Source organism: Varanus komodoensis, unplaced genomic scaffold, assembly GCF_004798865.1.
Source record: "Varanus komodoensis strain SLA01 unplaced genomic scaffold, ASM479886v1 scaffold28, whole genome shotgun sequence".
Taxonomy (NCBI): domain Eukaryota; kingdom Metazoa; phylum Chordata; class Lepidosauria; order Squamata; family Varanidae; genus Varanus; species Varanus komodoensis.
Window position 1 is genome coordinate 9,430,793 of NW_025335727.1, and position 16,261 is coordinate 9,447,053.

A 16,261-nucleotide genomic window follows, 5' to 3' on the forward strand; every position below is an offset into this window, starting at 1 on the left:
CCATTAGGGCATGCTCTACTTCCTCTGAGGACTAGTCCTAAGGGCTGAGTCATAGATTTTTTACTATGCAGAAAACAGTACAGGTTCACTCTATCAGGTGTTTAGGTTGTTGAACTGGTCTTGTGGACAGTCCAAAGTGAAAAATCAGCCATAGCGAACACAACATAGGGAAGAGAGTTTCTAAAGGTACCAGAACAAAAATGCATGAAAGAACCTATTTATGCAATGTCCGATGTTGTGGGCATGTGGGAACAGGGTTCTTCTTCAAGCAGTGTAGGAAAAATATAAATCAGACAGCTTTTCAGAGCTATCTATTACTTTGACCAAGGGGAGGCAACAACTGTGATTCTGGGGCGTAATTTTTGTTGAATTCACTGCAACCCCCCCCCCCGCCACACGTACCTACTGTGAAAATCACCACTGCCAAAAAGCCCCTTTGCCTCTTTAAAACAAGGCATGTGCAAAAGTATACAACTTGTTTTAATGCATAATCATGTTCCCAGAAGCTCCTGGGGACTGTTTATTTGCATTAGAATGTTGCATACAGCCCTTGTTTTAAAGTAAAAACGTGGTCTTTTTTCTTTTCCCACCAAAATTCATCTTAGGACGTGGCAGGGACTATAAAAAGGATTGGAGGAGGGTGCCTCGGACCTACAGGCCAAATGTTGCCTGTTCCTGATTTAGATCTAAAATATACAACATTTGTATAATGAATAGTGGTTTATTCCAAGTGTTTGTAGTTTTAGGATTTAAACCATAACAAAAGCTATATAAAGGTAAAGGTATGTGTGAATCTGAAATAAAAATTGTATGAAATCCTTTATATTTGCAACTTCATGGATCTAATGAAATAGATCTAGGGGTGTATGACCAGTGATGGAGATGCGTTACTAGTCACCTGGATATTTATCATATCTGATAGTCTTGCTCCAAGATTAAAGGTAGTTGGAGGTCAGTTTTGGTGGAGGTTACGAGCATCTTGAAATATGAGGTCGTTAGGGCTCACTTCTGTTTGGATATGGCAGGGATGTGGAGAACACTACAATGGTAATTCATTTATTAACTGTGGTACAAATGCTTGAAAGCATAAAGTTGGTTTAAAAAAAATCAGCCACCCAGCAGAGAGCTATTTGAACATTTGGAAATGGTGTTCATTAAACTCACTAATTTAGAGAAGAGAGGCAATAAATGTATCTGTTTATTGAAAGATGCAGCTTGTTCATACTTAAATTATAAAGTTTAGGTTGCACTTCAGCCACATACATTACTGGGGTAGTTTTTATTGTTTCCTATCCTTCTACATGTAAATCTAGGTGTCATTACATTTTGTATTTTTACTCTGTATGAAATTTTGTAATTTTTTTCAAATAATAAAAGGAAAAACAAAACACCAAAGCAGGCAGTAACATGTAACAGTATTGCATAGTGTTGTTGTTGTTGTTGTTGTTGTTATTCTATATTTTTTTATTCCCACAATATCCTTCTCCTCTTGTATACATTCCAAAATATTTCATTTGTTTTGGTCTGAACTAGAGTTAAATAGAAAAATGTTTTAAATACATAGCTACTTTCAAACAAAATGATTTAAAGTGATTCATGGTTGTAGGATTACACACTGCGGGAATGGAGATGTTTATTTATTGTATAATTACTCTGAATTTCTGAACCAAAAGAACACTGACTTTTCATGGCTCCTAATTTATTAGGAGTAACACAAAGGCCTCTAGTTCTGTTCATCTCAGTGAGTCTCTTGTTGTGTCTTTTCAGCTTAGAAAAGCACATGTTGTCCCACACCGAAGAGAGGGAGTACAAGTGTGACCAGTGTCCCAAAGCCTTTAACTGGAAATCCAACTTGATACGCCACCAGATGTCTCATGATAGTGGGAAGCACTACGAATGCGAAAACTGTGCCAAGGTACAGTGAAGTTAGAGGGTGTCTGGGATCTTTCCATGCATCGTGTTTCATGAAAAATACTTCAAGCTACAACCAGGGTCTCAGATGTATGTGCTTCCTCACACTTAGACATATATAGTTCCTTGCATATGTAAGACTAGTTGCCCAGGAGGACCTCGTCCAGAAGCTTCCTTTTGACATCTTAATTCTATTCATGCAGAGGGATATTTTTTGGAGGGGGGAATTACATTTGGGAGAGCATCCAGACATTTGATTCTTCTACCCTCAGCCTGAATTAGTGCAGTCCACCAACAGATATATCATACAAGGCAGCTGATGGTGGCATCTGGCTTAGAAAAGGAATAGGAATAGATTACATACTTGGCATAAAGGAGACCATTTTTATGTAATAGGTCTGTGGCAGAGAACCCCTCTCAAAGCAGCAAGAGCCAGTGATGGTATTCAGCCAGATCAACTTGTAGTTTTCACCAGCGTAACAGAGCTCTTAATATCCCGACAGGGAAATACTGCAGCGTGAATGCCAAGACGACTTGTGTGAATGTTGAACCGAGGATTTAGGGCTTATTGACATATTGTGAGATAGCATTTTGTGGTAAGGAAACCAAGTTATTGCTCTTGACTCCTGAATATTACTAGAAAAAGGAAACTCAGCATCCTCCAATATAAACATTTTAAATCTGCGAGGATATACTACATACAAAGCTGCATTTTGGAAATGTAAATAACAAGCAGTCCTGTTTATGAAATAATATTTCCTGATTTCAACACCATAATTGAAAAACACAGAGAAAAATACCTTACGAGATTGTCACTGCCATTCTAAACACGTTTACAAAAGAGTAAGTTTCACCAAAATTTGTTTCTGAGTAAATATTCTTAGGATTATTATGTATTGGCATTTTAAGATAATTGATTATCGCTTCATCCAGATAATGTTTGTGGAGCTTTGAGTCTATGAAGGTTACAAAGACCTGAGATTGTGTAGTAAGTGGTGAGAGTTTCTTCAAGTTTCCCACAATCTGCAGCATCATTCCCTCTTAATTTGCACCACAAAGAGCCACAGTCCAGCAACCTATTCCACCCACCCCATCCTTCAGTTTCTTTGCCTAACACAAATGGGGACTGATTAGCTTTGAAGGCCAGGTGTTCTAGGTACATGGACAGGAATCCCTGAATATTAGTTGTGAAAGGGGTTAGTACCAAGGGAAAGACAGGAATAGTTACTCCAGGAATAAGAATGAAGTGAATAGGTTGCAAACATCTTAAAAAGGAGTAGTAATGCTCAACAGCAGAAGTAACCATATTATTTATATCTGACACATGCTCTCTATACACTTTGCTATGCTGGGAGTGACCACAGATTTACCTTTAATGGCTGTTAATTTTTCAATTAATTTTCTTTTGAATGTGCCCTTAATGAAAACAATCAGCAGTGCAATCCTATATATGCTTACCTGGGAATGAGCCCTATGGAGTTCATTGGGCCTCACCTCTGAACAGGCAACCATGGCACTGCAATGTAAATATTAGATCAGGTTTAGTACTTGCATTCTAAAAACGTTAACAGTTTCACATGGTCTTAACCATTATCCTATCCTGCAAAATACACTGAGAAGTATAGTTTGGTTCAAAAGGTCAGCCAGTGACAAGAAGCCCTCTAGCGCCATCACAAAATTGTGGTTCCCAGAGTTCCTTGGTTACTTAACTGGGCTTGGCACTGCTTGAATTGAAAGGAGTAGACATGCTCTAAAAGTAACCTTTCCTATCTTTTAGCTCCATAGGGCAATTGAACGCACACAAACCGCTTTATAAAACACACATCTTCTCCTTCATTTGATGCCTCTTGGTTCCTGAAGAACCTAACTCAACCCCTGGTACGTTTTTATTTTCCTTGTTTGCATCAAAGTTTCTTGTTTAATTAGTACTCATTTCCTAGCAGGTTTTCACGGACCCCAGCAACCTGCAGAGGCATATCCGTTCACAGCACGTTGGCGCTCGTGCACATGCTTGTCCAGAGTGTGGTAAAACATTTGCCACTTCTTCAGGCCTCAAACAGCACAAACATATCCACAGCAGTGTCAAGCCTTTTATATGTAAGTCTCTCCCACGTAACCACTCATCTTCTGTGTCTTCTGTTTTCAAGCAAGATATGAACTCAGCTGAACATGTTTATACTGAAGCATTAGCTTTCCTGGCAAAACCAATGATTCTAGGTCAGAAGAACCTCCATTGTGTGTGGGGGGAGTTGGAACCTGCAAGGGCAGACTGTTTCCTTACTCTGCCCAACCTCTGTGGCCCATGGACTTGTTTGAGAAGCATTCCTGGATGACTCATCCTAGATCTTGTTCTGGGCTCTAGGCAGCTAAATTGTGAGCAGTCTAATTTCTAGTTCTAATACATCAGCTTCACTCAGTATTTACATCTACACCTTCTTCCAAGTATACACCTTATTTAGCATTATTGAAGAAAGTTCAATATCTATTCAGGGCATGTTTTATGCTGCAAAACTATGCAGACTTCCTTGGCAGTAAGTCCCACTGAATTCAAGGGGATTTACTTTTGAGGAGACTTGTATCGGATTGTGCTGCCAACTTATTGCTCTAAGCATACAGTGGGGTCTTAGGATAATGAAATTATTTGTTGCGCTAAAATTGTCCTTAGCGCTACATGTTGCAGCTATTCCATCATTTTGTGGCAGAGAAGCCACAGTGAGCCTTTAGTTGGTGCCCTGCAACAGCAGGGGGTTGGACCCAATGGCCTTCATGGCCCCTTCCAACTCTACTATTCTATGATTCCATATGGCGGCGTGGGGAAACTAAGGCTGGGGAGCCGCACGTGGCTCTTTCAGTTTATTTTGCAGCTCACCACTCTTGCAGGTGCACTCTCTGTCCGCCACTGCCAACAGGCACTTGCTTGCCACCTACTTCTGCCATCGGGGACGTGGGGGGCACTTGTGGCTCTCAAACGTCTGACGTTTACCATATGTGGATCTTCTGTTGAGCAAGTCCGGCCACCCCTGCTATATGGTATAAACATGGTGGAGGCCTGCTATTCGCTCCCTCCCTCTTCCTCTCCCTCTGTATGTATGTATGTATCTATGTGGAATCAGCATACTTGTCACCAGAAGTAGTACATTTTCAAGTGTAGGTGCTCAAAATGACCACTCTCACAGCCCCATCCCAAGGAGAATCCCAAAATTTAGGCAGCTGTGCCAGTCTGTCAGTTCAAGCCATTTTATGTCCACCAGGAGGGACCATGTGAATGAAAGCCCTCCAGAATGACAACTCTGCACAGCTCATGTAAATTCAAGATTGTGGCTTCCTTTATGGAGTCAATCCATCTCATAGTTCATTTTCCTTTGTAAAGTTAATGGTTCTCAATTGCCCATTGAAGGCCAAGCCATGCTGCCAAATACTTTGCATTTCAATGGGAACCAATATATGGTTGCTGGGGAAATTCACTTCTGACCTAGCAGGGAGAATTGCAGCTAAATTGAGAGGAAGCAGACAGGGTGGCGGATAAGGTAAGAAGCCCTGCTGGTTCACACACATGTGCGCGCACACACACACACACACACAGTAAGCCCTGGTCCCACAACTCCATTGCATGCCACATTCATTTATTTTATTTCTGTCCTACTACTTTTTGTGTTCTTTATATATGTGCTTCTTCCTCATGGAAATTAAGTCAGTCCTTTTAATTTTGTCATTTAGCGTGCCTGCACAATTGTCGCTCCTCCCTCCACACAATCTAAGGAATGTGATCTGATGTGCTAAAAGGAGATGTACATGTAACAGAATAGTGAGCTAATCAAATTGTGCTTGTGCTACGAGAAGTTAGCAAATGGGTACATGGCTGAAAATGGAGCCTGAGCACCAAGAGTCTTTAAGGATCACAGCACTATGCTGCTTTAGGTTTCTGCGGTGCTTGATGGATGGCCGCTAGATACCTGCCTGAAACGGTCATGGGTCCACCTGGTATTTGTAACCTGTGCTGTTTTTCTAGTTGTAGCTGATGCTGCTCATGTAATTTCCTGTCTGTGTTCCATACTGCTACTGATGCTATTCCCTAAATGATGGCTGCTCTCCATGCAGTTCGAGCTTGTAAACATTGTGGCAGGGAGGTGAGAACTCACCACAGGGATGTTGTTTTTGGTTCCCATATAGACCAGCTCTTCAAGAAGGGCACTCCTTGTATTTCTTCTGCCTGTTTCATTTCAGAAACTTCCTGGTATCCGAGGCTCAATGGGCAATTCTGGAAATACTTTTATAACCTCATTTTATATTGTATGCTCTGGCACACTTCCCTAGGCCGAAGTCTAATTATGCTTTGAACCTTTTGTAAGTTTATTTATTTTTGCTTAATGTAGCCCCAGGAAGAAAAGAAGAGCTACTGGTGGATGTGACTAATAAAGTGTAAGAAGATTCCACCAAATGAGATTTTCCCTTAAGCAAACCACTGAAAAACCTGGAATCATTCCAAATGATTGCTAATTTCAAAAAAAGGCTTACAAAGCATTTGGCTGTTCTTCCCTAAGGAAGAGGGAATGTTTATAAATAAACTCAGCCTAGAATCCTTCTTAGACTTTTGCTAGCTATTCTCATTGAGAATTACAGCCATAAAGTCTTTATTGCTTAACATCTTTCATTCCGATTAGCCACTTCTAAATTTATCAAGGCAACTCGATATTTTACAAAATCAAAACAAACAGATGAAAAGGATTCACTAAGGCTCAATTAGGGCCATCTCTGCTCATGGCCAGAGTGGACCGGCTGCGTCAGCTGCAGATGGGTGGTGTGGTGTTGAGAGACAGAGCTGCATGTGTCAATTTACCTTTCCGGCACCACCTGAGCTATTCTGCTGCCCTCCAGTTTGGTTGAGGATAGTCCTGAAGCATCACCGGCCCAGCATGTGTTGCTAGTCCTACCTTCTGTAGGAGGACTTGTGGGAGAGCTATTTTATTTCTAAAATATATTTATTGCCCTTTAGCAATTAGGGCTCTTTGGGCAATCTGCAATACAAACACAACTCAAATCTATTGGCTTCCTGAGAGGTTTTTGTTGTGTAACCTCACCGTTGCCTTTTAATTCTCGGCTGGTTGGAACATGAGGATGGCTGGTTCCTCGCACCGCAGGAGCAGCCGTGCCTCCCACTGCGCAGGATTGTACAGTACCATTAGTTACCACAGCAGATGGACTGTATTATTCAAATGACAGGAGGCAAAAGTAGGAAGGAAGGATTTCACTTTGAATGTGTGTGTCTTCTTTGTATGTAACTGTGGTCCCAACATGTGTGCTGACCATAGGACTTCAGTGTTAGGCTGCCCCTGCTACTCATTTGTACAAATTGAACAATACAACCCAGTCAGACTAGATTACAGTTGAGCAAGGGTGGGAAACTAGGCTTGAGCAAGGGGGGCCAGGGAACAGCCACCTCCTGGTCTCCGTGGGCTGAATGGTGTCGGTGGGTGAGGCTATGTCCCCAGTGCCATTTTCTCCCTACTTATAGTGCTGGATGGAGCTCCTCCAGATGGTGCTTTGCCTGGAGATCTTGCTTCATAGCTTTCCAGCCATTGTAGAAGAGAGATAACAGTTTTACATAAGTTCTTCTTCTCAACCACCACAAGTGCCATTTCTTTGATGGAAAGGTGAGGGGTGAATAAATGCATTATTGATCAACTTGGTCTAGAGCAATGTAAAGACTCTGGACAGGGGAGGTGCTAGGTCCTGGGAAAGTCCAGGGCTCAGGGCCAAAGGGGAATTTGCATTTGCTAATTTACATGTGTCTTTTTATGTATCTTTAAAGGATCCTGTCTCCTAAGGACACTCCTGATTGTAGAAAAGGGAGATGAATGCATTTGATTTCAGAAAAGAAACCTCAGGCAGGAAGTTTGGAGGGAAGGGACAGCATGAGATGAAGTCACTGTCAGCAGAAAGCTGGCTAATCAAGTGGCATTACATGTAACAGAGATCTGTGAGTGCCTGGACAGCAGGGTGATCAGGGAGATGGCCTTCCAGAGATTTGGGGCTCCAGATTAAAGATTTGGGTTGTTCCAGTGGGTCTTCCCCTAATACCACCTCTGGCTGCCTCCACTCAGGGGTAAGGCTTCAGGAGAAGGAAGAGGAGGGTTTTACCAAAAGCTCCACAGGCTCAATGGCTTGGTCTGCTGGGCCCAATTGTCCCATGGGCTGATGGTTTGCCATCCTTTGAAAGAAGATTGAGCATCCATACCTCTCATATGGAGGAGGGAATTTTGTCAGCCTCAAGTTTTCTCACTCCCACAGCATTACAACTTGACAAGTTGCGCAGGCTGAAATTGCTTCTTCTATACCAATTTTAAGGTTATCTGTTATCTCTGGTCATTCTGAAACAAACCAACTCATTCAAAATGTGATAGGTGGGAGGATACATCAGGAAAACTGAATTCATGCTTCTTACTCTATCAGCTGATTCTAGGTTTGACCTTTGAGATGTCTAAATATTTGATACAACAATTTGATCAGGCTAAAGAATGATATAGATCTTAAGTGTTGGTGGTGCTATTACAGTCCAGTAAATATTTTGTTTCCTTAGTTGAGAGAGACTCTGTGTCTGTTATCCATGCCTTCTTTATATCACACACAGACTAACCTGGGACAATCCCTGAAGACTATTTGGAAGCTTCAGTTGCATGGGAACACCTGACTTGAAAGCCCTTCACTGGTTGCCAGTTACTTTCTGGGCTGAATTCACAGTCTTTGTTTTACCCTCCAAAGCCCTAATGACTTAGTACCTGTCCCATTGTGAACCTGTCCGGTTATGTTATCTGCAGGTCATCCTTTGGAACCCTTTTAAGCAGTTGGGAAAAAGGTTTCTACTGTGATGATCCCAAATTGTGACATGTGCTCTCCTAAGAGTTGCAATTGGCACCCACCTTAAGTTTTGGAAAGGATCAGGAGAGAGATCTTTCTAAATTATCTAGTTTTAAATTTTACTGTTGTTAATGTCCTTTTGTTTTGTGCTGTACTCCACCTAATGGATATATCAATGGATATGTTAATAACAAATAAAATGGTTCAGCAAGAAATGGATGTGTGACTGACTTCCACATCTGTTTTTTGTTTTGTTTTTTTGTAAAACTGTTGGTTTAATATCTAAAGGGGACCTTGCACATGGAGTGGAACAAGTGATCTGTCACTGTAAGGAAGTTCAGGTCAGTTTTAATGTAATGTGAATCTTTTCTAATCCCTGTCTTGCCCCTCTTGTTCTGACATCAATTGAAGCAGCGTTTTGTGGTTATATGTACTGCTCAGGTCTTTCTCCTGAATGTAAGAACGGCTTCCAAGGCAGGATCAGTTGACAGACTTTTAAGCTGGCTACACTGCATGGCTGAGCCACGGAATCCAGATATGCACAGCATGAAGGTGTGGGTCAAGCAGAAAACCAGTTTAATGGAGGAGCCAACCTGCAATTTCATATCAGCCCATGGAGACTTGTGGTTCAAACTCTTGCGATTCAGCGACCAGCTTCCTGTAGCTCTTGAATTAACATCTTCACTATACTAGAACATGCACCATATATTCTTCAGGGGAACAGAGGAACAATCTGCGTGAACCTTAGTAATATACAACATGGCTTGTAATGGCTTAAAAGAATCCTTCTGAGAGCTGTGCGCCTGCCCCTGGAATGGTTGATATTTTTATTTATCTGTACATAAAATTGTTTAAGCTTGCAAAAACTGAATTAACTAGGCCCAGTTATGACTATTCAAAGATTTGCATTCCCTTGCCTAAGATCACAGGGATAGGATTTAAAAAAAATATTAGTGAAAATAAAATAATGAGTGAACAATAACCTCCAGCAATACCATTCATACCCTTTCTCTTTCTTTCTTTCTTTCTTTCTTTCTTTCTTTCTTTCTTTCTTTCTTTCTTTCTTTCTTTCTTTCTTTCTTTCTTCCTTCCTTCCTTCCTTCCTTCCTTCCTTCCTTCCTTCCTTCCTTCCTTTCTTTCTTTCTTTCTTTCTTTTAAAGAAAATTGAGATGCTTTGCCATTCTTTTCAAATTAGATCACATGGAAAATTCTTCTTCCTTGCTTTTTCATTAATGTGTCCTCAGCTAATGCTGATGTAAGCAAATGAGCAACTGTGATTTTTCAAATGCAGGGAATGATAGACAGAAAAAAAAAACCATGGGACAATTATGAATAATTGCCGTATAATTACCGAACAAAAGAAGTTAAAGATCACATGTCAGGGTACGATTTTCTGAGCACTTGTGGCTGGGGGTAGGGGGTCACCTAGAGCAGAGATATCTGATTCCCAGCAGAAAGGCCACACACCACGCTGTACCTTCCCGGTCTGTTTATGGCGACTGTCTCTTGTTACAGTGTGCCGCCCTGACTTGGGAGCAAACTCACCAACACCAGCTCACCAACACAAAGGTAATTACACACTGCCTTCATAAAATCCCCAGCTTGCTCAAATAGGAACCACATGCTGGAATAGACAGGGAAGAATTAAAAATAGCACTTAACGGTCATTTGTTTAATAAGCATGAAATATGCAAACTTTACATTTGGATAATTTTTTGGAGGATTAAAATGTATTGGGTAGGTGGGTGGGAGACAGGTCGTGGTGGCGATAGGGATGCGGTGTCAAGAGAGAGCGAAATGTCTGGAGACAGAAGAAGGGAAACCTCTGGTTTACAAAGTGGAGCTACAGAGAAGGTTCTAGAATGTAAAGGCTGTCAAGTGGTGGATCATGATCCAGCTCTTCACGGGCTTAGTTATGAAGTGAAGATTTATGTTGGAGTGGGTCCAAAGAAGTCTACGATTACTGTGACTGAGTCTGGGTCCAAACCATTGAAATTAAAGTAGTGTGAGATCACTAAGGGACTGGCAAGCTGGACTGGGATTTCTATGCCAATCTAGGGAGGAAGCTTGTAGTGTTCTTCACAGCCACACATCTCCTGCCATCCTTTAGGCAACCTTTCCAATCCTCTCCCCAAAACACAACAACTCCACGCCTACTCCATTCTATGCACTTGTTCCACAGGAAGGCCATTTCAATTTCAATCATGCCTTTTAAATCACAAAAATTTAAATTACTTTTACATTTACTAGTTCTTGTTTGTTCCCTATTTTATTGTGTGTTTCTCATTTGTAGAGACTGGGGGATGACAGTCACCATCAGAATCTGCCTGTGAGCTTCCTCATGCGTCTGCTGGCTGGTGCATCTAGGTGGATCCTGGTCCAGTCCAGCCAAGCAATTCTTATCCTTTTATATAGTTGACTTCCAGGCCTACTCTGTGTATGACAACCTAATTCACTAATTAGAATGGCTACATTGTGGTCAATATAGATTTTAAAGTAGCTCACTGAGGACTTACTTGAAAATATCACCTGGCAAGGAAGTGATGTTGTGATGGAAATGCAGAATCCTAGGAACCGAATAAAAGGTTTTCTCCAGAATTCCTGGCACAAGAGCTGTTTCTTCACGGTCTCTGCATGCCATGCATATAATCTCTGTGTCTTCTATGTGCAGCTATTCTATAGCTGAGGATCTCTGGGTGAAGACCCTTCCTCATCACCAAAGTGCGTCTATTCCTAGTGAGTTCCTGCCCTTTACCTCTGTTCCTCTCTGACCGTCCTTGTGGCAGCCTCCTGGGAGCTTTTCTTCATCCAGCAGAGTGAACAGATGCCTTAGGCTGTCTGCTCCAGGAAGTTAGTTTTAGCCACCCAGCTTGGACTATAAGACAAAGGTCATAGCAACCACGCATATCTACGCCTGCCTTTTTCTACTACTACATCCCTGTTTCAGGAGACAGAGTCAATCTGATTTAGAGTCTCTTGTGCAAATACTGTACTTCTGTGAGACCTTGGCTGATACAGAGAAGGTTACTCATGGAATCTGTCAGGAAGGAGCATCCTTGCCCCTGGCCCATTCCACTGGTAAGCAGGTATGCAGCTAAAGAGGGTATAGTCATTAATGATTTGTGCTATGAGTTTCAGCAGTGAATGCTCGCACTGTCAATTGATCCTGCCTTGCTGTGAATATTTCTACGACTATTCATCACAAAAGATAGAAGTGCTGTGCAATTAGTTTTATAGTAAAGAAACACTGACCTTTATGTTAAAGTTAAAAACTGAGCACCTCTGGATGTAGCAGAGCTCCTCTTGCTCACATGTAGACTCTATTATTTGTATTTCATATTTTCTTAAAGCTCACAGCAGTGTACATGGAGACTCCCGCTCTCTCATCTGGGTATTTCCGTGGCCAAGAGTTATTTAGTTTCAGCTGTGGAATGCCACCAAGTGCTTTCAGACCTGTGCATTTTTATATGCCTGAATTAGTGCCATAAAATCAATTGCAATTTCATTCTTGAAAGTTCAAATTACTGTTGCTAGAGGAAGGCTATTTGCATAAAGTATACTGTGTGTTAGGCTTCAAAAGCAATAGATGTTCCAAACTAAATTTACTGATCCAACAGTTTGACGAAATTCCAGAGATTTTCCTTTGACCTGTATGTTCATGATATTTTCTCCAAATAAAATGTGTAGTGGGAAGCATTTTACCAAAAAGAAATTAAGTCTGTTAGAGTTCTCCTGTGGATAAGATTTAACAAAACATTCTTTAGCTAGAGAATTTCTCATGAATGAAAAGTATCTTACAGGAACATTGGTTGATACACAGCAATAACATTCTTCCTGAATTGAACATTTTTTGGGCTTGAATCCAGCCCTGCAACTGTTGCTGTAGTTGTTGTCTGATAGATATCAGCGGGGCAACCCATCTGAGCCAGACAGGTGGAATCGGGACCTTCTCAAACAATGGATGTCTTTGTTGTTGTGATGGGAACTGATAGCTACAGGAGTAAACATTTAAGACAGACAACCAGCAGGCAGGTTCTCAAGGGTAAGCTTTATAAGAGCAGGAAGGTAGCATCAGCAATGGTGTGAGTGGAAGTCAGAGGACGTGATTATAGTTCATGGGAACCAAGAGTGCAGGATGGGATACATTCAATTCAATTTCCTTTGCGGGCTTAAAATAGAGCCATTGTAAATTATGTCAGTCTGTCTGAAACCACCAAAATAATTGTTAAGAAGGTCTCAGAATTCACAATGTGTATTGTTATGTGGCTTTGATGTGTGAAAGGCAAGAGCTAGTGATGGAACCCGAACTGAGCAAAAGTTAAGCTGCTCGGCTCTTCTTCGCTACAGGAAACTGCACTTTCATGCAAAGGGATAATCATTCTCTCTCTTCCAGAAAGTGCAATGCTATTTTTGCCTACTAAGAAATATGTACTACTGGGACTTATACCCAAATAAATAGGTATGATTGCAGCCTGAGTGCCTTTGCTTATGTAGCCACATCAACACTGATCATTGCTGAGTCCAGATGCAACAGCACACTGGCTGTATAATGGACTTTGACTAAAGAGAAGACACAACTGTAATTGCTGTGTAGAAGAAGGAAGCTGAGTAGGGGTACCTTATCAGTAGCACTGGCTGCGATTCCTTCTGCTACACAGTGAAGGTACAGGACCCCTGTCTTCTCTTCCCTCTGGCCACTCTATCACCCATAAAAGGGAAGTGTCATCAGGCTTGGGGAAAGCTCCAAGATTTGCTGAAAATATGGGGTGGGAGGAGAAATCCTAATAGCAGGAGGCAACCCCAAATAGCCCAATAAATATGGACTATGTTCAGTGGCTTAAACATGCTGACCGACTAACAGGGGAACTTCAAATCCAAAAACTAGAGCAGGGGAATGGAATGAAGTGGCTGAAATCCAATATTTTGCTGTGTGTCCCATCTGTATTGTGCAATGCTGATTTTGAAGAAAATTCTCAAGTATCAATGTTAGCAAGGTTCAAACAAGGCCCATGTTTTGACACATTCTGAATATGAGTGCTTATTTCTATGACTGGTCTATAACAACTTTCATGGCTCTTCTTGAATAACAGTACATGCTAGGAACACTCAATTTCAGGTGGGTCCTGTGAAAACTTTTGTAGATACGAGCCACTTCATATATATGTGTAGCAAAAAGAAATGAAGCAAACAGTTTGGATGGACATGATTTTAATGGGTTAAGCTTGTATTCTGTTCTGAAAATATGGCTTATTCAGGGTCTCCAGATATTGTATTGTAAGGCAGTGATTATGAACCAAAATTTCATATATGTGCAAATAACTATATTGTGCACTTTACCTTTTTGTCCTCTTTCTCAATCATGAATGCCAACTTTAAGGGTGCAATCTTATGCACGTTTAGAAATAAAAAATGTCCTACAACATCAGTGCTGCTGGGGAATGTTGGGAGCTGTAGGACTTTTTTTCCTACCCAAGCATGGATAGTATTGCTCCCAAAAACATTGCAAATTGTTGTTGGAGAACTAATGAATCAGAAGAACATACTGATTTTAGTTGTATGCACATGCATTTTGCTGGATCCTGGCCAATGCAATCAAAGCTGCTCCAGTTTTATGGGATATAATATATGCTGTTGGTTTTAACAGAAATGTGGGGATTTTTGACTGATAATATTTGCCTAACTGGATTCCCATTTTGGGGGTGGGACTGCCTGTTAACCTGCTGTCTGCTCTCAGGTTCATCCCGCTGTATTGCTGACTAACAACATGATGCTATACATGTTTACTCTGAGCCTGAAGTCAGTCTAACTTTGTTCAGTGAGAGTTACTCTCAGGGAACTATATAGGATTGCAGCTGAATGTTGCATTCATAATCCCATGTACCTGCAAGTAAATCCCACTGAACTGCTGGATCTTCCTTTTGAGTTAGCAGACTTTGTTTTGAGATCTAAGTGATTTTGTGAATGTGTGAACCATGTTAGATGCTCCATTTAAAGTGAATGGGTGGGATGAAAGGGGTGGGGAAGGGACAAAAGAAAAATGACCATAAATCCTGAGATTTGTTGTTGTTGTTGTTTACACACAGGTGAGGTCTGCCATAAATCCTATACTCAGTTTTCAAACCTTTGCCGTCATAAGCGTATGCATGCTGATTGCAGAACCCAAATCAAGTGCAAAGACTGTGGACAAATGTTCAGCACTACGTCTTCCTTAAATAAACACAGGAGATTTTGTGAGGGCAAGAACCATTTTGCGGCAGGAGGATTTTTTGGCCAAGGCATATCACTTCCTGGAACCCCAGCTATGGATAAATCTTCCATGGTTAATATGAATCATGCAAATCCGGGCCTTGCTGACTATTTTGGTGCCAACAGGCATCCTGCTGGTCTTACCTTTCCAACAGCTCCTGGATTTTCTTTTAGCTTCCCTGGCTTGTTTCCTTCGGGCTTGTACCACAGGCCACCTTTGATACCTGCTAGTTCTCCTGTTAAAGGACTTCCAAGCACAGACCAAACAATCAAAAGTCCAAGTCCCCTCATGACACATCCTCAGGCACTGCCAGCTACCCAGGATATTTTGAAGGCACTAAATAAACACCCACCTACCCTAAGTGAAAATAAGCCAGTGGAGCTTCAACCAGAGAGGTCCTCCGAAGAGAGGCCACATGAAAAGAGCAGTGACCAGTCAGAGAGTAGTGACCTTGAGGATGTCAGTACCCCCAGTGGGAGTGACCTGGAGACCACTTCTGGCTCTGATCTGGAAAGTGACATTGAAAGTGATAAAGAGAAATGTAAAGAAAATGGTAAAATGTTCAAAGACAAAGTAAACTCGCTTCAGAATTTGGCTTCCGTAAATAATAAGAAAGAATACAGCAATCATTCCATCTTCTCACCATCTTTAGAGGAACAAACTGCGGTGTCAGGAGCTGTGAATGATTCTATAAAGGCCATTGCCTCTATTGCTGAAAAATACTTTGGTTCGACAGGACTTGTGGGGCTACAGGACAAAAAAGTTGGAGCCTTACCTTACCCTTCCATGTTTCCCCTCCCATTTTTTCCAGCATTCTCTCAGTCAATGTACCCATTTCCTGATAGAGACTTGAGACCGTTACCTTTGAAAATGGAACCCCAATCGCCAGGAGAAGTAAAGAAGATCTTAAAGGGAAACTCCGAGTCTCCCTTTGACCTTACCACTAAACGTAAGGAGGAGAAACCACTTACTCCCATAACCTCAAAACCAGCAGCTCCATCAGTAACCAGCCAAGACCAGCCTCTAGATTTGAGTATGGGCAGCCGAAGTCGAGCTAGTGGTACAAAACAGGCTGAGCCTCGGAAAAACCACATCTTTGGAGGAAAAAAAGGAGATCTTGATCTTGAATCAAGGAAATCTTCAGACATCTCTTTACAACATGCAAGGCCGACACCTTTCTTTATGGATCCCATTTACAGGTAAAACACATGTAATGAACTATAGTTTTCTGAAGTCTCATTCAGATGC

General features: G+C 41.5%; 1 protein-coding gene across 11 annotated transcripts in view; it reads left to right on the forward strand.

Annotated features, from left to right (window-relative positions):
- MECOM (MDS1 and EVI1 complex locus) overlaps positions 1 to 16,261 on the forward strand; it is a 522,613-nt gene that overhangs the window by 467,690 nt on the left and 38,662 nt on the right. For 6 of the 11 annotated variants that reach the window (XM_044434483.1, XM_044434485.1, XM_044434486.1 and 3 more), the window contains 3 exons: positions 1,768 to 1,915; positions 3,852 to 4,008; positions 14,850 to 16,212. In XM_044434483.1, the coding sequence (XP_044290418.1) occupies positions 1,768 to 1,915; positions 3,852 to 4,008; positions 14,850 to 16,212 (1,668 nt within the window). The remainder of the gene's footprint in view (positions 1 to 1,767; positions 1,916 to 3,851; positions 4,009 to 14,849; positions 16,213 to 16,261) is intronic. The other 5 variants (XM_044434484.1, XM_044434487.1, XM_044434490.1 and 2 more) reach the window with 3 other exon arrangements.